Source organism: Oryx dammah, unplaced genomic scaffold (assembly GCF_014754425.2).
Source record: "Oryx dammah isolate SB20612 unplaced genomic scaffold, SCBI_Odam_1.1 HiC_scaffold_28, whole genome shotgun sequence".
Taxonomy (NCBI): domain Eukaryota; kingdom Metazoa; phylum Chordata; class Mammalia; order Artiodactyla; family Bovidae; genus Oryx; species Oryx dammah.
Window position 1 is genome coordinate 13,924,486 of NW_024070212.1, and position 21,113 is coordinate 13,945,598.

Here is a 21,113-nt window from a genome sequence, read left to right on the forward strand (position 1 = left end):
CTTCCTCCGGCAAGATTCCATGACTGATCCAGCATCCTACTAACCTCTATCTCGGAACTTCCATTCCCTCTTAGAGTACTGCTAAATTTTACAATGAACTGTCTTTTCTGCCTTACTAGATAGTAAACTCCCGCCCCACAATCTCTCTCTCTTGTAATATGCGTCCCTAAGTGCCTCGTACAGCACTTTGCACTCAGTGAGCAATACGATCTTGTAAACTAACCAGCCACATATAGAATATTTAAGCCCAGATTCCATTAATGGTTTACTGGGAGGAGAGAAGGGAAAACATACACAATAACTTTGTTTCACAATTCATTTACTGAATTGGGGCAGGTGACTTAACAATAGAGTGTGAGATAAGGCTGGGAGAGAAGAGGTCTTGCTTTCTTTCCCAGGAGCCAGTTGCGTCATGGATGCTTGTAAATTTTCCAAAATAGCCATCTGTTGTTGGGCAAGCTGGGTCTGAAGCTGGAGATTGGCATACATACATTCTAGGAGTCCTAGGCATTCCTTGGGCTTGTGGTCAATACCTGAAGGAAGAGCAATGGAGGCGCAAAGGGGACAAAAGAGATTTTACAATTGTACTGAGATGGGAAAGGTTCTAATAAGATGACCCCTCTAACCTTTCTGGGCACACTCAACCCAGATGCAACTATGCTCAACTGTCACCTTCTCTATGAAGCCCACTGGGCCAGCCTGTTTGAAACAAATACACTGGAATTTATTACTCACTCCCTTGCTTCACTTTTCCCCTTAGTACTTACGATTATTTGGTGTAACTTATAATTACTTATTTAACTGTTGGCTAATTCCCCCTTCTAGAATGTAAACTCCAGGAAGGCATGGATTTTTGTCTGATTTGTTCACTAGTGTGTCCCTGGCATCTAGAAGGATACTGTCATGTAACTGTCCAATAGATATGTGATAAGTGAATGAAATGGTTTGAGATTGAGGCCTAACCTCTCTTTCAAGAGCTCGGGAGATGCCTCAGCCTTCTCTCTGACCTGACACAGTAAGGTCATCAGCAGTGACTCGAAGTTCTTCCTGCTTTCTAACTTCAACCAGTCTTGCTGCACCCATTTTTAATGTTTTTAACTACATTATACACATCCAGCTCTGCCAGTTAACCCTGGGTTATTTATACATTGTATATTCACTGGTCTTGACTTCTTTGTTAAACCCTGAAGTACCCAAACTCAGGAGTTATGACTGTCTAGGAGATCAGTCCTGGGTGTTCATTGGAAGGACTGATGCTGAAGCTGAAACTCCAATACTTTGGCCACCTCATGCGAAGAGTTGACTCATTGGAAAAGACCCTGATGCTAGGAGGGATTGGGGGCAGGAGGAGGAGGGGACGACAGAGGATGAGATGGCTGGATGGCATCACCGACTCGATGGACATGAGTTTGAGTGAACTCCAGGAGTTGGTGACGGACAGGGAGGCCTGGTGTGCTGTGATTCGTGGGGTCTCAAAGAGCTGGACACGACTGAGTGATTGAACTGAACTGTTTGGCTTCCCACAGGTATGCTAAACACACACTGATTCCTCTGTGGGAGGATGAATAACTGAAATGCAAAGAAACTGAGCTAATAGTTACTATTTCTTTCCCTAGTCACTTTTTAACTAACATTACTAAACAAGCAATGAAAGTCTTATTTCAGTCCTGCCAGTCTAATAAAGGCATTAATAAGCAAAACAAACAAACGAATTGGTAAAATCAGGAAGAAAATGAAATCAACAGAACTGAATAATCAACAAACTACCAGCGAAAAATCTAAAGGTGCCTGGACCCAGAGGTCAGCACCAAAAATCGATAAAAGAAAGCTCCAGCCACCTCGTCCATAAAACCCTCCCCGCTGCTGAGTATATTTGGGAAAGCCACTCTGCCTCCTTCCTTACCTGAAGGCAACTTTGTTGGCAGGATTTTCAGGAAAGTGACTGGTGGGGAACTTGCTTGAAGATTAATAAAGCTGGGGGAGGGTTTGGCTCGACAAAGAGGCACAGTATTACCCTCCTGTTTGGCTGGAACAAAATCAGAGGCAACTAAGTCAGAGTTCATTCTGACAAGGGACAGCCTAATTAGAATCCTGCATCTGGCCTATGAATGCAAGCGCTGAGGCCCTGGCCTGAATGTCTCCAAAGAAAGTTATCTAAGACAAAAAAAGAAACCACAGTGAGACTAAGGGAAACCAAGCAGAGATGGGATACGCTAAAATCTAATTTGCTTACATTTCACAAGTTCTTATTGATCTGTGCTACAGGCTGACTACTGTGCTGAATGCTACAGCATAAACATGACCTAAGACATGGTTTCTCAGGTGTCTAATACCTAGTTAGGGAGACAAATCAGACACTGGTGAAATGGTGATATAGCAACACAGGACATAAACAGTGATTCTGATGGTCTTGGGTGAAAATAAGTCCTTTTATCTTTTAGTTATACTGAAATGTGATTAAATATAAAAATGAATGTTTTTGAAAGGGCAAGGGAGAGGTATCAACATGAGTACAACACACAAAGAAGATGCCAGGCAGGTGGAGGATATTTACTGGACCTTGAAAATAGGAAGCTTCGGATAAGTGGAAAAGATAATTCAAGTGGGAGAAAAAAGATGGTACGAGCAAAGATAAGGATGCAAGAATATGGCTAGAATGAGAAGGAGCCCTAGGAAAGTGGCCAGAATTAGGGTAGGGAGAGTGGGAAAAGCAGGAAGACCCTTTCCAATATAAATCTGAGACTGTCTCAGAAAATCACTGAGCCTTTTTAGGGTTAGAAAATATGAAACAATTTTTAATCAATACATTAGGATTAAAATGGGTTGAACATGGAAGTTCTTAATGGGGAAAAATAGATTACCTTTGGCAAAAATAGTTAAGTTAGAAGGAAAATTTGATTTGTAGGAAGAAAATGATGAGTGTTATAAGAGACATATGTTATTTCTGTCTACTGAGCCACCCTTCCTCTGAGAAGCTACTTGTTCCCCAGATTCTAGGTCACACATACACCAGGCCCCTCTCCCTATTCCAACAGGAATGGACATGTGACCCAATATAGGCCAGTCATGGTAGCCTATCCCACTTGACAACTGGGACTGATCCAAGGGGTAAACACATGAGGCAAACTGGGCTTGTCATGTCTTGGGACTGATAGGTAGATTCTGTGTCCAAGCTTGCTTGCCTCAATTTGCTCTGCTGGAAAGATGTAAAGCTGGGGTCAATGACAGCTAGTGAATTTGGCTGGCATCTTTGAGAAGCAGGTATAAGCAAGAGATTAGAGAGAAGAGACAGTATAAGAGAAAGAGATATATGGGCAGATAGCTACAGGCACTGAATCCCCAGTTCCAGTCCCTGTGGTCCTCGTCACTCTTATTCATTCTTATTCTCCAGCTATCTCATCAACCCTCCCAACTGCACAAGCATCTGAATTTCCTTTTTCAGTTTCAGTAATGTCATATTAACATAAATCACATTTTGGACATACTGGATCTGAGATGAGACAAGGCAGTCCAAATGCCTAAAAAACAGCCAAAGAGATGGCACTGAGCTCAGGTGAAAGGTCAAACTTCCAGGCCAGACGCAAAGAGGTGATGAAGGAGCTGCAAGAATCAATTAGCTCTCCAAGGTCAAAATCTGGGAGAGAAACCTGGACCTTTGAGGGACTCCTCCTTCCCAAAGTCTGCAAGATAAAAAGGAAGTGGCAAAGTAGACTGAGGAGGACTTCTCTGGTGGTCCAGTGGTTAAGAATCCACCTGCCGAAGGAAGGGACATGGGTTGGATCCCTGGTCCAGGAGGATCCCACATTCCCCGAAGCTGCTAAGCCCAAGCGCCACAACTACTGAGCCCACGCTCTAGAGCCTGGGAGCCACAACTACTGAAGCCGGGGCACGCTAGAGTCTGTGCTCTGCAACAAGGGAGGCCACTCTGCAATGAGAAGCTTCTCTGCAATGAGAAGCCCTCGCACTGCCACTAGAGAGCAGCCCCCACTCATCACAATTAAAGAAAGCCCGTGTGCAGCAAGGAAGACCAAGCACGGCCAACAGCAAGTAAATAAATAAAAATTAAACATAAAAAAGTCCAAAGAAGAGCAATGGATGGAAAGGCAGAATATGTGGCTCCATGAAAAAATTAAAGGGATCAAGACAGTGGAAGTCCATAGTTCACTGTCATAATAAGATCAAAGAAGATAGAAAACTCAAATTTACTCATTCATACATATAAGAGATAGCTTGGTGCTTCTATATATCAGCCATTAAACAGACATGGTTGCTATTCTCAGAAATGACAGTATTACACTGTAGACAGTGAATTTTCTACTGAACTGTAAGGTTTGAAGAGGACATTATACACAATCCATATTATAAGAAGTATACTGATGACTAGACGATGTATAATAGAGGATGAGACTGGGTAGCAGCAAAAGGAAGAACAGACAAAATAAATGTAAAAGGTGATTTACATACATTATCTTATACATTTTTCATACTGACCCTATGAAGTAGGTAGCCTTATCTGCACTTTTTTGAGAAAATTTAAGTTAGGAAATTTGCTCAAGATTTTTCAATGAGGCAGTGCTGGAATTAAATCCAGGCCTATAGACTCCAAAGTCATGTTCTTTACCACTGCACAATATAATCTGTGAAAATAGCTAGTTCACTTATGTTCAAGTTAAGGCAGTACAGACCTCTCAGATAATCTATCCCACCTACAGTTAAGTGAACAGGCTCTGGAGTCAGATGGTTTCAGGCACTTCCCTGGCCACGAATGGGACTGTCCCACTCAGTTTGATTATCTGTTCACTCAAGTCAATAGCATGTCTTCTGTCCTAAGTATTAAGAGGAGATGCAAAGGAATAATAATATACTTTTCAACTTATAATTACTGAGTATCTACTATTTAATAGCTCCAGTGCTAGGCACTAGGAATACAGGAACGTTCCATTTAGTGGGAAATGCGTTAACAAATACAAATACTTTCCGACTAAGTAATAGGGAAAAACCATACATACAACTAGCTTCATTTTCCCAAAAGCTGGGCAATTAAGAAGGTCTGGTTTTAAGGGAGAGGAAGCAGAAAGCAGAGCATCTGACACACACCTCTTATGTTAGTAGGATGACTAGGAAGCTGCTCCATCTGAACATCCACAGGTGTGGTGCCTGGGGAAAAAAAAAATCATAGTATCTCATGACTGACAACCCATCTTACTGTTTTACTATTAACCATTTCTTAAGTTCTCCCCAGTAGAACTCAGGCTGTTCCAATTTGGAGGAGAAAAAGCGTGAAAGGATGTACTGTCTTAGTTTCTGGCCAGATAGAAGTAACTGTTTTTGAATTGTTTTTGGTCTCACGGCCCTTCCTTTAGTTTGGAAAACAGCTCTTTTCTTTTTTTCTGGACAAAAAGAGTACTTTAACCACGCCTAACCCTTAAGAGTCGCCTATGAACGGGCAGATATTCTGCGTTCCCTCGTTTTAATTTCTGTAATATCAGTCCTTTTCCTATTCTGTAGGGTTATTTTAAAACTCTTGCTCTCCAGCATCTCTAAAGAACCTGCAGCTGAGGCGATGAGGGGGGCACGGGAGGGAATGGGCGTGGAGAAAGAAAATCTTGAGAGCACGACAGGCAACACTTGTTCTGGATAGGACAACTCGGGGAAAAACTTAAGCCATCATCTCCCGGTACCGCTGACAGCCTCAGAATAAGCCATTTGCCTAAGAAAGGGAAAGTCCACGCAGAGCAACGAGTCAGAGATAATAAACCACAATTCCCAGCGTGCCGGGAAGGAGAGTCACCGCTCAGCCCAGCCGGATTGGACTACAACTCCCATTTCGCCCGGCATCAAACCGGCCAGGTCTTCTCTCGACAGCCGGTTTAAGTCCCGCCCCTCTATGCCTCCTCGTTGCTAAGGCTGGAACGAAAGCGTGGAAACTGCCACGCCTTTCTTGACCTTCGCGGCCCGAGAGAAGCCTAGACGCCAGAGTTTAATGACCTCACCTGCGGTGTTACTCGAAAGCCTCAACCCCAGCACCCACCCTCGTAGTTGATACACATGCGCAGTGGCGTGCCGGCCAACTGCCGGAGCCTCGGCGCTTGCGCTGAGGTTCGCGCCGCACGCGGCCGGGAGCGGCCACCCTACTGCGCAAGCGCCTGTGCCCTCGCATTTCTATCATCGTGCTTTCTCTATCTAACTTGCCCTGCGTTCTTACGCAGGGGGTGGGGCTAAGAATGTCAATTGGTGTGTTTTCGTGCCGGTCAGTGAGATGCATGCAGTGATTGGTGGTGACTCAGAGAGTAGCGGGTTTAGGTGTGAGCCCAGAGGAGGCAGCGTTTTCTGGGCTTCTCTCTGGTTCTCTCTCTCCAGAAGGTTCTGCCGGTTCCCCCAGCTCTGGGTACCCGGCTCTGCATCGCGCCGCCATGATGGGTCATCGTCCGGTGCTCGTGCTTAGTGAGTTGTGGGGAAGGATGGGAAGGGACGCCCTTCGCCGCACTCCCCCTTTCCGCACTTTACAGCCTTGCCCCAGCCCAGTCGCACCCTGGTTCGGCCACGGAGCCTTCCAGTCGTTCATTTTGGAAGCCCCTTCTCCCGTTTCCCCCTTTTCTTAACCCATTCCCCTGTCTTCGCAGACGCAAATTGACCTTACCCTCGCCGAACGCGAGGGTTTGTCTTTCCCGGCAAGTGACCTCGGAGAGATGCTTCCCACTCTGCGTTCCGTTCTTCACTCCCAACCCTTGCCCCTACACGTTTTTCCTTGAGCGGTTTTCAGTGTGTAGCTGAATGAATAAATGTTTTTTAATTTGACCTAGCTTTATAACCTTGGTCTATCCTTTAATAGTGCTGTGGCTCCGGGCAAATAAACGTCGAAATAGTTGTATCTTTATTATTAGGGTTAACAGTATTTCCTCGTAGAATTGTGAGGCTTAAATGAGATAAGTAGGTACAATTGTTTAAAAGAGGGTCTGGCAAACAGCGAGTTTCCTTGGCCACTTTTTTTTTTTTTTTGATAACTATTTTGAATTTCCTTTTGTCAACCCCTGTTCCTGATGTAACCCTGCTTCTCTCACTGATCATATTATATTAGATGTAATTATCCCTGCAAATGTCTCCTCCGTTGTAATCTTTCCCACTTAAGAGCTGAGTTTCCCCAGATTTCTTAATTGGTTCTTTTAACCTTGGGGAACATCCCAGATTTCAAGTCCCATTTCACTTGTCTTCCCCTGATATGTTTCTATCCTGGATAACTTCTGTACCTCATCCTGCATGATCACTTGACATGCTTGACTAGCCATTTTGCCTTTCTCACCATCTCATCTCCTGTGTAAAGAATGCTGTTCCGAGATTTTATCTATTTTCTCTACACCTGTAAAATAACTATTTTAAGACAAGCATTCGCTTAACCCAGAAAAAAAAAAAAACCTATTTTTTCTGATGAATCCATCAGAAAGATCCATGCAGGATTTTAGTTAACACTGCTTGAAATAGGGATCTAAATCCAGAGAGTTGTGTTTAGATTTGATGGGACCGGATCTAAAATTTTGCAACAAATTGTAGGGAAAATATAATTTGGAGAAAGGAATGAGAAAAACAATACATTGGTTCAGTTAGGGCCATTGGCTTTTCTCTCATTGAAAGGACTCTAGGATGAGTTAGAGGTGCATTGTGCAACCTTTCTGAGGTCCATGTTAATCCTTGGCATTAGCGGCTGTAACCGATTATGCTCCCTATTAAAGTATATAGTACACTGTTACTGATGGTAAGTGGGTAACTGAGGCATTCTGATTATATCCAAGCATGAAGTGACCATATCTTGCAAACCCCAATACTTTTGAGTGTGTGTTCTCATTCCACAGCACACTGGGGGGGTCACTGTCAATAATTTATGCTGGGACTGTGGGTATGGTTCACCATATCCTAGTATGAGAATGTAAACCCCCAAACTCTCCCTTGTTATATAAAGGAGAGATTCATGCTTTTTTAGGGACACCAGCCCTTTGAGAATCCGATACATGAGTGTAAATACACGAGTGTTTGGTTAGAGGGAAAGTGATGACCAAGATTCCGAAGGTGAAGCTTTGTGGATTGTTTCTTATTATACCAGGAATTCAAGTAAATAAGTAAGTAGCCATAAGTACGTGTGCTTATTTTTCAATAGTTTGTTGAGGTGTAATTGATATTTAAAGAGTACAAGTCGATAAGCTTTAATTAGTGTATACATCCATGAAACCTGGGTGTGTGTTTATTTTCAAAGATTAGGGAGTAGCTTATATACAGTGGAGCAATACTGGTCTGTCGCCTTTTTTTTTTTTTTGAAGGATAATTGCTTCACAGAATTTTGTTGTTTTCTGTTGAACCTCAACATGAATCAACCATAGGTATACATGTATCCCCTCCCTTCTGAATCTCCCTCCCTTGCCTTTTGTTTCTATCTATTTTAGGCCAGAACACAAAGCGTGAATCTGGAAGAAAAGTTCAATCTGGAAACATCAATGCTGCCAAGGTAGCATATTTTTTAAGTTGTTTATAATAGTTTGCCTGTATTTGTATTTGTGTATTTATTTGTGATTTGATGGAAGAAAATTTGATTTCCTTTCCTTCGAGACATTTCCCTTTTGGTGGTAAGGAGGAAGAAGCCTTCCCTCTCTGAGATGTGTCTAATGGTCTAATCATATTGTGCATATTATATTGCATGTTTATGTTTGTCTCCCATACTAGACTGAGTTACTTGGATACAAGAACTATATTAATTCCCTTTTGTATTCCTAGTACTCACTGTAGATCCTGGATAGGTATATTCAGTAAATACCTTTTGAATGAAAGAATAAAGCAGCCCTGGATATAATTTAGCATGGGGTGGAAGCCACTATCATGGAAGGAAGTACAAATATGTGGACTTTCCGTTATCTGTGGACTGCTGGGAAACTGAAGCTGTGAGAGCTATGTCCCTTTTTTTCCTTGTGAAAAGTTATTCCTTTGCACATCCAGAAAACATTCCCAAAGGGGGAAAGACAAAGAACAGAATCTAGCCATATGACACCCTATATGGAAAGTTAGTGGCCAACCCTACTACTTTAGAAGTGTCCTTGTTAAAACACTGGCTCTGTGGGTTGCCCATGCCCCTTCCCCTGAAATGCACAATCACCATCCTCTGGTTTGTGCTTAACACTTTTTGTATTTTCTTTCCAATAGACTATCGCAGATATCATCCGAACATGTTTGGGACCGAAGTCTATGATGAAGGTGGGCTTATATCATACTGAAGCTTCAGCTACACATGTTCCCTTCCTGTTTTCTGGGGCACTTAAATATAACTTCTGCTTTGGTCCTAGATGCTTTTGGACCCCATGGGAGGTATTGTGATGACCAATGATGGCAATGCCATTCTTCGAGAGGTACGACTTTTCATTTTGTTTTCTAACATTTCACAAAAGACACATAAAGAGATAATGTAAATAATGGTTAGTTTCTTTGGGCTGCTTACAAGTTACCACAGACTGTGTGACTTGAAACAACAGAGATTTTTTCTCATGAACTGGAGGCTGGGGGTCCAGACTCAATGTGTCAGAAGTGACACACTCCCTCTGAAGGCTCTAGGGAAGTACCCTTCCTCTTCTAGCTTCAGAATCTTGACCACATTCCTTGGCTTATAAACTCTCCTTCTGTCATATGGCCTTCTCTTGTGTGTCTCCACCATCCCAGTGGTTGGATTTAGAGCCTACCCTGATTTGTCCTATAACCTCATCTTAACTTGATTTCATCTTCAAAGACTGTATTTCCAAATATGGTTGCATTCACAGTTTCCAGGGGCGGGGGGGGCATCAGCATGTTCTTTCAGAGGCCACAATTCAACCACCACAACGGTGCTCCCAATTAATTAGCTAAAAGATACTGTTCTGTTCTCAAGAAACTTTGAAGTTGTCTTAATGCATTCCTCCTCTTTCCCCCTGCCCCACTGCAAAAAACTACTTGAAAAAGTGGTTTACTTAGATATCTTGGGGGCCAGTTTTAATTTTTAAATCTGTGATCAAACAATAAAAGGGAGTAAGTGTGGAAGCAAGAATCTTTAAGAGTTAGGACCAAGCAGAATGGGTTAAGAGGTCTTTGAGTAGTGTTGATTCAATGAAGTCTACATTTTCCTTTTTCTAATTATTTATGGCTGTGCTGGGTCTTCATTGGTACGCATGGGCTTTCTCTAGTTGCGGTGAGCAGGAGCGACTCTTCATTGCAGTGTGAGGGCTTGTCATTGCCGAGGCTTCTCTTGTTCCCAGCTACAAGCTCTAGGGTACGCGGGCTCAGTGGTTGCGGCACTCGGGCTTAGTTGCCCTGCAGCATGTGGGATCTTCATGGACCAGGGATCAAACCCATGTCCCCTGCATGGGCGGGCGGATTCTTAACCACTGGACCACCAGGGTAGCCCTGTACTTCTCTTTTCAGATTCAAGTACAGCATCCAGCGGCCAAGTCCATGATTGAAATTAGCCGGACACAGGATGAAGAGGTTGGAGATGGGACCACATCGGTAATTATTCTTGGTAAGAAGAGAATGGAAGGTTGATAAGGAAAATTAGATTGAAACATTAGATTTTTGCCAGAGATAATATCAGTCTTTTTTATATTTTTGCCACACTGCTCAGTATGTGGGATCTTAGTTCCCTGACCAGGGATCAAACCAGCACTCCCTGCAGTGAAAGCACAGTCTTAACCACTGAACTACCAGGGAAGTCCCCTGAGTAATACTTTAAGAACATTTTTACTAATCCATTAATTATAACTATTTAAAGAACTTGTTGCTAATTTTCTATGTATTCTCTCCCACCTGAGCATAAAATGTTCATCATGGTAAAGAATAAGTTTTTCAAATGTGTTAAATTATAGTCTATTCTCATTACAGTAAATTATTTTCTATAAAGTCACCACAAACACTGAATTAGTACTAAACCATCACTCCAGGAGGTAGTACAGGGTTAGATGCCTTTGAGCCTCTGGTCACATATTTTATCAAGCATAAATATGTGTTTTATGTTTTGTTTTAAAGTGAAGTTGCTCAGTCGTGTCCAACTCTTCACGACTCCATGGACTGTAGCTCACCAGGCTTCTCCTTCCATGGGGTTTCCAGGCAAGAATACTGGAGTAGGTTGCCATTTCTTTCTCCAGGGGATCTTCCCCACCCAGGGATTGAACCCAGGTCTCCCACATTGCAGGCAGATGCTTTACCCTCTGAGCCACCAGGGAAGCTCTGGATGTTGTTTTTAAGGAAACATGGTTTGTTTTAAAGATACCTTATTTAATATACATTGTTGACTCATTAACATTGAACTCGGGCCCAATATCACTGTAACTCACACCTGACCTAAGCTTATCTAATAAGTTCATTGTCTTTACAAGGCACATGAGAGCCTTCTTGTACATGGGAAAACTAGATAGTGCTTAAGTGCTTTCAACAGTGAAATCACCAAGAAAATGCACAGATTTGAGGAAAACTTGCCCCTAAATATATCACATAAAGGACACTTTTTTACAAGATGAGAGCTGAAACAAGGCAGAGCATTCAATCTTGTCTGGGAATTGTATGCATTGGGTGATGTAAATTTTTCATCTCTGCATGTCTGTGAATGACCGTATAAGTGCAGTAAATACAGATTTTGAGATTACAGATTTTAGTGAGTAGTAAAACAGATAAATATAGAATCTTAAGACTGAGTCTTAGCTATACATGTTTTAATGGCGAATCTTTCTGTGTTCGGTGGGATCATAAAACATCCTTGTGAAAACTTAGCGTTTTGCCTTTGTTTTATAAATTTTAAGTTGATTGTGAAATTTTTACAATAGCATTCATTTAGAAAGTATCTGTAGCAACATGAGAATTCTCTGATGGTAATCTTACTGGCTCAATATTAGAGAATCCGCCTGCCAATGCAGGAGGCTTGGATCCCTGGGTTGGGAAGATCCCCTGGAGAAGGACATGGCAACCCACTCTAGTATTCTTGTGTGGGAAATCCCATTGATGCTGAAACCTGATGGATCATAGTCCATGGTGTTGAAAAAGTTGAATACCAACAACAGCAATCTTAGTTGAATCTCCTGAAGTTACTAAATAGGTTAAATATCCATAGGTCTAGGTATTTTAGACATAGCTATTTAAAAAACACCAAAATATTGCCATTTCTGAAGATAACTTCTATGATACTGTTCTGGCTGCTGTTTAACAGTGCATAGTCTTTTCTAAGTTATTAGAGCATCTTTAAAAATATTTGATTATCTTTTAATATAGTTAATAGTCACTTATGAATTCTAAAGTATCAAAATCAAACATCTGAGCATATGCCAGAGAGTAGATATGTGAACTTTGACACATTTGTGTATGTTTTAAGAATTAGTGTCAGTGGACCTGATAATATAAGCATTTTGTAAAAGGCCCTTTTTTGACCAAAGTAATGGTGTTTTAGAAGCAAACTTTTCTATGTCAGTGTGTATTTGTATTTCTCTGTGTTTGTGTGTGTTTTAATTAGAATTAAAAAGTAAGGACAGTTTTTAAAAGAAAGGGGCATTTTACCAATAATTCCTCTTCCAAAGGGTAAGTTTTTATGGGTATTCTCTGGGTATAAAGTTTTGTGGGGGGGTGGTTATTTTCAGTACCTGCAGTTTGACTACATCTTAGGTATTGAAATAATGATAAGCAAATCAATTTTCTTTTATGTATTTTTCTTTCTTTTTACAGTCTTTTGGAAAATATTTACTGTTTAAGAAACTGATAACATACGTGGTTAGATCACAGAATTAAGTAAACCCTAGGATCAATGTTTAGTCATTTAAAATGTTTCTAATAATACTTTATTTCAGAGTTGGCTTGTATAGAGTACAAAATTTGAAATAGTGTTGGCATACCTTTGGGGCAGACCTGCTTTAGAAAAGAAGAGCAGGAATTTTAGAAGCTTTAATGAAGTTGTTTTGATATCCAGATACTTTTTAAGATGTTATGGTATATGTATCTTTTCTCAGCTGGGGAGATGCTGTCTGTGGCTGAGCACTTCCTAGAGCAGCAGATGCACCCAACAGTGGTGATCAGTGCTTACCGCAAGGCATTGGATGATATGATCAGCACCCTTAAGAAAATAAGGTATTGGAGGTGGGGACCAGAAGCGGGTGGTGTCAACCAAGGAAGGCCCGGAAGACTGATCTGTTCTTAGGTGGTAAAGGAAGGCCGGGCACATCACCAGTAGTTTGTATTATTTTGCAGGGAGAAAGAGGGGAGCAAAATGAAGGGAAGGATAAGGGGAATAAAAGTTTTTAGAAAACAGCCAAGGATCCAAAAGAGCTAGGTTCAGTTCTTTAAAACATGTTTTGGTTACATGCAGTCTGCTAGTTTCCATGTTAGACACTGCCTTGGGGAATGCATAGTAAGTGACGTAGAGCTTCACTCCAAAGTTTTAGATTGTAGTAGGAGAAACAAGGAGTTAGATAACTGATTATTGAGGACTTGATATTAAAATATCCTACCATCATGTATGATTATAACTATTCCAGTCAGTACTCTCTGTAATACAAAGTGTTGTGTAGGATAATAGCCAGCTGTATTCATTAAAATGAAAAGGATGGTACTGAAAATGCTGTTTGAATCCAGTCTAGTTATCACAGAACTTGCTGTTGGTCTGTGTTTGCTGAGTGCTATAAGGTATAATAAAAAGAATATAAAAGTGTGTGACTTCCACTTAAGGGAATGTCAGTTAAATGAGAAGATGATACAAAATGCAAAACTTTTTTTTATGAAAACAGTTGTTTAAAAAATAAAACCTATAATCTACTCATATTCTTGGGTTGTTGGATACACAAGTACCCAGCAGTGTGGAGAGCTTTGTATTGTACTGCCTGCTATTAAGAGCCAAAGTACTTGATAACTAGTAGTCTTAGAGAATGAGGTGTTTGATTGAAGATGATTTTATGAAGTAAGCTTTGTAAGAACGTAGAGATACAAAGGATTTATTGAATATTTGGAGCCGAATCATTAACATTTTTCTTTTTATCAAGCAATAACTTTTGGAGCTATTGCTTTTTTCTATAAATACATGATTCAACAATTATTTAATGATTGCTTATTATGTGTCTTACACTGTTAATAAAAGAGATTTCAGCAGTATGAAAATTTGGACAAGATAGTATCCAAGGTCTATAACTTTCAGGATTTTTTAGTTAAGGGATGAAGTTTCAGAGATGAAATGTGTCTTGACTCAAGTTGTTAAAGTTTTATAGAGTGTATATGGTTGGAGTAGAAAGTAAAGAGAATATTGTCCTGTAAACTCAAGTAAATGTGGAGAGTTGTCAGAGAAGGGAGCAGATTTTTCAGGGATTTGAGACACCTTCCAGGGATGGGTTAATTGTAAGCTTTCTAAAAAGCAGAAGATGGACAAGGTTACTTCTTGATAACACTTTAGTTTCCTGTGAAGGAACAAATTTCCCCTTCTGCCTGTTGGCCCACTGTTATAGCCATCAAGATGTAGATGAGGGATTTCTTAAATATCCAAGATCCCTCTAAGCATATTACCCGTTTTTCTTTTCTCCAGTATTCCTGTTGACACCAGTAACCGAGATACGATGCTGAACATCATCAACAGCTCCATTACTACCAAAGTAATCAGTCGGTGGTCTTCTTTGGCTTGCAACATTGCCCTGGATGCTGTCAAAACTGTACAGTTTGAGGAGAATGGCCGGAAAGAGATTGACATCAAGAAATATGCAAGGGTAGAAAAGGTAAACTCTCCAAGTGTGTACTTTGGAATCAAATTATTTCCTAACATCACACCTTTATTATTAGGACCAGGAAGAAGAGTATTTACTATCTGGAAAACAAAAATCTTGAAAAAGAGGGTACTAAAGAGGTATCTGAAATAATTCTGTTAGGTTCACTGCTCTCTCTACCCATGGTTTACAGGGGCAAGGGAAAGGCTTTTTTTTTGGTCTGTATTTGTGTGCATATCAGACACTAGGTTAGGAAATAAGGGCTCCACACCATAACACTAATAAAGCTTTCTCCATCTAAGATTTAAAAGTAGCATTAATAACTTGTGACCAGTAGAGGGAGCCCTATGCCTAAAATTCGTGGAAATCTCTTTGAAGAGGTAGTGTGCCCCTTTAAATCTTTGTGAATCACTGAACTTGTTTCAGCCAACCTTCAAATTGTGTGTCATGGTCTAAGATTGATGTGCTTCCTAGAGAGAAAGAAAGGTGATTTGCAGCTGTAGTTGTTTTTGAGGATGGTGGAAAACTTAGAACTCTGAAATGGTGGTTATTTGGGAAAGATGAATGTCTGAAAAGGAAGTTGAGAAGTGTCTCCTGGTTGTGGATTAAAGTAATTCTTTTGCTCAGATACCTGGGGGCATCATTGAAGACTCGTGTGTTTTACGTGGAGTCATGATTAACAAGGATGTGACCCATCCACGAATGCGACGCTATATCAAGAACCCTCGCATTGTGTTGCTGGATTCTTCTCTGGAATACAAGAAAGGAGAGAGCCAGGTAAGGGCACTGGCCCTATTCTGTAAAGTTGATGTAAGACTCTGTTACTATACCAAGGAGATAAGAAGTACTTAGTACATGCCTACTGTGTGACCTTCACATGTAGTCTCTGATTCTTACAACAACCCTTAAGAGCAAGTGATACTTCCATTTTTCAGATGAGGGATCTGTAGCTCAGAAAAGTTAGGTTAATTGCTTCAGGAACATACCTTGTATTGGCCAAATCAGGATTGGAACCCAGCTCTGGCTTCAATTCCAGAGTATCATGCAACCTTTTCTAATGCATTAGTAGAACATGGAGTAGGAGTTAATTGAGCTTTGAAGTGCTAAAAAATTTCCAAAGGACAGGATACTCACAAGGCTCCATCACACTTGAATAAAACAAAGTAATTGAAGCTTATCAAACAGTGATTGGGAACAAGAATCATTATTAGTTGGGAGAATTAAGACCCTGAGTTACCCTGCATGCTGACAAGTCAAAGGAAACGTTGAACTAAGTGGCTATAGACTTAGCCAAACTCTCCACTAATTGCATTGTGACTTTCCTTCCAGTAAATAACTAAATGGAATTAAACTAGATGTAGATGATTGTTGGAGCTAAACTGGTGTACAGAGGTGCTGGATCATAGTTTATTCCAGCTCTTGCTTTCTGAGATACATGAGAGGGCAGACAGGGGTGAGGGGGGCGGGTGTGTGTCACTTGCTCGGTCGTGTCCAACTCTTCGCAATCCCCTGGACTGTAGCCCGTTAGGCTCCTCTGTTCATGGGATTCTCCAGGCAAGACTGGAGTATATTGCCATTTCCTTCTATACCAGAGGGAGTGTGGTAGTAGCTAAAGAGCTTCACCAGTTCAGGATTTTTAACTCGTGGTGACTTTTCTTCACCACACAGACTGACATTGAAATCACACGAGAGGAAGACTTCACCCGAATCCTCCAAATGGAAGAAGAGTACATTCAGCAGCTCTGTGAGGACATTATCCAGCTGAAGCCAGATGTGGTCATCACAGAGAAGGGCATCTCCGGTAGGACTCCATTCATTTTTCCAGACTGCTGTTGTGGTAGAAGAGGATGGGTAATTTTTTTCATCCCATGTTGTCATGTACTGAACATAATTTACGGGTGATGGTTAGGGTACATGGAAGATAAAAGCAGTTCAGAACCTGAAGTTTCTGGCTTCCAACTTGACACCTCTATTTCCACAGATTTAGCTCAGCACTACCTCATGCGAGCAAATATCACAGCCATCCGCAGAGTCCGGAAGACAGATAATAATCGCATTGCTAGGTGAGTAGGTCAGGTAAAAATAAAATTGTGCTCCTTCCCATATGTTTTTATTTTGTAGCTTCATAATGTAGTCATCATTATCTGATAAAGCTTAACAGGATACAGTCAGCCAAATCATTTACAGGTGGAAATAACCTGGGATTAGCCATCTGCCATCTTCAGAGGTCCTCTAGAGTAACAATTATCTGCTGCATGAGACTGTATTGCTCCTAACCAGAAGTGAGCAGCTTATGCTTAGACATCTGTGATCACCACCTTGGTGTAGGGGTCCATTTCAGAGTCATCTGTTTTAACTAGCTCAGAATATGATAGAACCAATAATTAATTTGATTAGATTCTCAGTTACTGTTAATGCAACCTTAGATTGCATTCACTACTTCAGCATGGATATCTAGGCTTAGGTCCATCTTTTTTTTTTTTTTTTTTTTTAATGTTCAGTCGCTTAGTCGTGTCTGACTCTTTGCGATCCCATGAATTGCAGCACGCCAGGCCTCCCTTGTCCATCACCAACTCCCCGAGTTCACTCAGACTCATGTCCATCGAGTCAGTGATGCCATCCAGCCATCTCATCCTCTGTCGTCCCCGTCTCCTCCTGCCCCCAATCCCTCCCAGCATCAGGGTCTTTTCCAATGAGTCAACTCTTCGCATGAGGTGGCCAAAGTACTGGAGTTTCAGCTTTAGCATCATTCCTTCCAAAGAAATCCCAGGGCTGATCTCCTTCAGAATGGACTGGTTGGATCTCCTTGCAGTCCAAGGGACTCTCAAGAGTCTTCTCCAACACCACAGTTCAAAAGCATCAATTCTTCGGCGCTCAGCCTTCTTCACAGTGCAACTCTCATATCCATATGTGACCACAGGAAAAACCATAGCCTTGACTAGACGGACCTTAGTCGGCAAAGTAATGTCTCTGCTTTTGAATATGCTATCTAGGTTGATCATTAACTTTTCTTCCAAGAAGTAAGTGTCTTTTAATTTCATGGCTGCAGTCACTATCTGCAGTGATTTTGGAGTCCCCCAAAATAAAGTCTGACACTGTTTCTGCTGTTTCCCCATCTATTTGCCATGAAGTGATGGGACCAGATGCCATGATCTTCGTTTTCTGAACGTTGAGCTTTTAATGTTAAGTCTATCCTAACATCACATAATACGCCATAGATCCAAATGCGATTTTATACTCAAAACGCTTGCTCTGAAATGGCTCAGGGCATGCATGCGTATATATAGTTGACTCTGCATGCCCATGAGTGGGGGGAAAGAATGACAGATAAAAAATCAGCCCTACATTCATTAAAATGGGGCCAGACATATTTACCTTCCTTCTCGCTTAACCTTTGTTTTTAGTATAGTCCTGTTACTGGCCTTGAGATCTAACTAGGCAATATAGGACAAGTTCAACATAGAAATGACCATTAATTTATGTCACATGTGCATAAGAACTCATTTGTCCAAATTTTAGGGTCTACTGAATATACTTTGAACTAAACAGTATCTCATTATAGTAATTATCTTAGGTATGTACACTTACAAAACTATATTAGTTTAAGGAAACTTTACCTCTATATTTGGAAATCTGTTTCACCAGGCAGCCAAGACCTCTCAAGTTCGGTAGAAATGTTACTAGCAATCCACTTTTGCCCTTCCTTTATCCACCACCACAGACTCTAGGGACCAGGAAGATGAGTAAAAGTATCTGACATCATCTGGTCTTCTCCCTATCCCCCCCTCCTCCCCGTCTAATCATTAGAGCCTGTGGGGCCCGGATAGTCAGCCGGCCAGAGGAATTGAGAGAAGAAGATGTTGGAACAGGGGCAGGCCTGTTGGAAATCAAGAAAATTGGAGATGAGTACTTTACATTCATCACTGAATGCAAAGACCCCAAGGCCTGCACAATTCTTCTCCGGGGGGCCAGCAAAGAGATTCTTTCGGTGAGTCAGCCTTAGAAGTGTGACTGAATTGAAGTAGGTCATTCCATTTCTTGAGTTTCCCAGAGGCCCTAAAATTTTCCTGTTGGCCATTTATAGTTACTCAGTTGTCATCTGAGCTGCAAATGTGTTTATTTTAAATTGTGGTTAAAATTTTTTTTAATGTAACATTTATTGTCTTAACCATTTTTAAGTGTATTAGTCGAGTAGTGTTAAGTGTATTCATATTCTTATGCAACAGATCTTTAGAACTTTTATTTTGAAAAAGTGAGGTGCTACACCCATTAAACTCAGTTTCCCCATCCCCTAGCAACCATTGTTTTTTTATTTAAGTTGAAGTTAATAAACACTACCTTTTTTTTTCTTAATGAGGTTAAATAACTTACGGAAGGCACATAAGCTAATAGAGTTTAGAGTAGAGTTTGCAGTACACTGTGCAGCCTCCTAGAGTATACAACTAGACAGGACAGAGTAGGGTATAAGTCTGTCAAGCACAGCGGACAAAAGCCTAATATCCCAGAGTGACACCTCCTCCCTGTGGCCTTCTTGGAATTACAGTTAATGTGTTTTTCCAGAGTTATAGCATCTGCCCTTAAAGGTTTGAAGGACCTTTCTTAGTCTGCCCTCTTTGGTGGTTTACCAAACTTGGCAGTCAGGAAGTCCTTTGGTGCTTCCGGTTTGTTCCCGAGTCATCGAGTTTTGGCTTTATACTGTTTCTTTGCTTTCCCAAGGAAGTAGAACGCAACCTCCAGGATGCCATGCAAGTGTGCCGCAATGTTCTTCTGGACCCTCAGCTGGTGCCAGGGGGTGGGGCTTCTGAAATGGCTGTGGCTCATGCCTTGACAGAAAAATCCAAAGCCATGACTGGTGTGGAACAGTGGCCATATCGGGCTGTTGCTCAAGCCCTAGAGGTCATCCCTCGCACCCTTATCCAGAACTGTGGAGCCAGCACCATCCGTCTACTTACCTCCCTTCGGGTGAGTTCCTTTCCGTGCTGTTCCCTTAGGTAGGAAAAGCTGTGTTTGGACTAAGGATGGTTCATGTCTGTCCTCCCAGGTTCTCCTGTAGCTTCTTCCCGTAAAAATCTCTATCTTAATTTTTGCCTTGTTTGCTGTCACTGGCATTTTCTCTCCTACCTTATCAATCAGTGTATTATTTGGGTTTTGTCTAATGGTCTCTGTCAGCTTACTTGTTCCTAATATTTCCCCCTTTAACTATTTATGCTTGTTCCAACTACAGGCCAAGCATACCCAGGAGAATTGTGAAACTTGGGGTGTAAATGGTGAGACAGGCACTTTGGTGGACATGAAAGAACTGGGCATCTGGGAACCATTGGCTGTAAAGCTGCAAACATATAAGACAGCAGTAGAGGTGAGGCAGTCAAAATCATATGCTATGCTATATAAGTATTCTTCAAAAGATCTCCCAAGGAATTCCATCCCCTTGCTTATTTTTAGCTCATTTAAAAAGCAAGGTAGTGGGAACTTTCCTGGTGGTCCAGTGGTTAAGACTTTACTCTCCACTTCAGGGGGTGCAGATTTAGTATCTAGCTCGGGAGCGAAGATCCCACATGCCTTGGGGCCAGAAAACCGAAATATAGAACAGAAATAATACTGTAACAAATTCAGAAAAGACTTTTTAAAAAATGATCTACATGAAAAAAAAAGTCTTAAAAATAAAGAGCAAGGTAAGGAATTTCCTGGCAGATGTAGAACTCTGCTCTCTCACTGCCCAGAGCCCAAGTCCAGCCACTGCTCAGGGAACTAAGATCCAACAAGCTGTGTGGCACAGCCAAAAGGGGAAAAAAAAGTTAACTAGCACAAGTAGCATCTCTTGCTTAGGGAGAACTCTGTTTACATTCAAGACTATTGAAGGGTAGATTTCAGATAAAATGATAATTATGTAGGAGGAGCTAGGTGATAATGTCTAAAAGAAAACAAGTGTCCTTCCTGTCTGCTGACCTCTTTGGGGCTGTGGTTTTTCTTCTAGACGGCAGTTCTGCTGCTGCGGATTGATGACATTGTCTCAGGCCACAAAAAGAAGGGTGACGACCAGAGCCGGCAGGGCGGAGCTCCTGATGCTGGCCAGGAGTGAGCAGTGGACAAGGCAACCTCATCGCACAGAGCCAGCAGAGTCTCCCCCTTCCCTGAGCCAGACTGACAGGGCACTGTGGATATCTTTGTTTGGAAGGGATCAGGTTGAGGGGCAGCCCCAGTCTCTTTCTGTCCCAGCTCAGTTTGCAAAAGGCACTGACATGTAATTCTTCTCTATTGTAAGCTTTCCATTTAGTTTGCTTCCAATGATTAAATCTAAGTCATTTGAGATGGTGGTTATGTGTTTTTCAACCTTGGGTCATATATCTGCCTCCTGGTAAGGAAGGAGAAGACAAAAAACCTTACTGG

At 41.5% G+C, this 21,113-nt stretch overlaps 2 protein-coding genes across 2 annotated transcripts; one reads left to right on the plus strand and one right to left on the minus strand.

Annotated features, from left to right (window-relative positions):
* Positions 1-304: 304 nt before the first annotated feature.
* TSACC (TSSK6 activating cochaperone) lies at positions 305-6,132 on the minus strand. The gene is made up of 4 exons (XM_040230270.1): positions 5,994-6,132; positions 5,098-5,157; positions 1,904-2,026; positions 305-533 (listed from the first exon to the last, which is right to left on the minus strand). Exons 2-4 carry the CDS (start codon positions 5,132-5,134, stop codon positions 316-318), a joined length of 378 nt encoding a protein of 125 aa, XP_040086204.1. The 5' UTR covers positions 5,135-5,157; positions 5,994-6,132; the 3' UTR covers positions 305-315.
* Positions 6,133-6,212: 80 nt separating this feature from the next.
* On the plus strand, positions 6,213-21,033 carry CCT3 (chaperonin containing TCP1 subunit 3). The gene is made up of 14 exons (XM_040230271.1): positions 6,213-6,444; positions 8,433-8,494; positions 9,184-9,234; positions 9,324-9,386; positions 10,429-10,525; positions 12,993-13,110; positions 14,552-14,738; positions 15,354-15,503; positions 16,395-16,527; positions 16,708-16,789; positions 18,534-18,714; positions 19,443-19,688; positions 19,951-20,082; positions 20,701-21,033. Exons 1-14 carry the CDS (start codon positions 6,414-6,416, stop codon positions 20,803-20,805), a joined length of 1,638 nt encoding a protein of 545 aa, XP_040086205.1. The 5' UTR covers positions 6,213-6,413; the 3' UTR covers positions 20,806-21,033.
* The last annotated feature ends 80 nt before the right edge of the window (positions 21,034-21,113 follow it).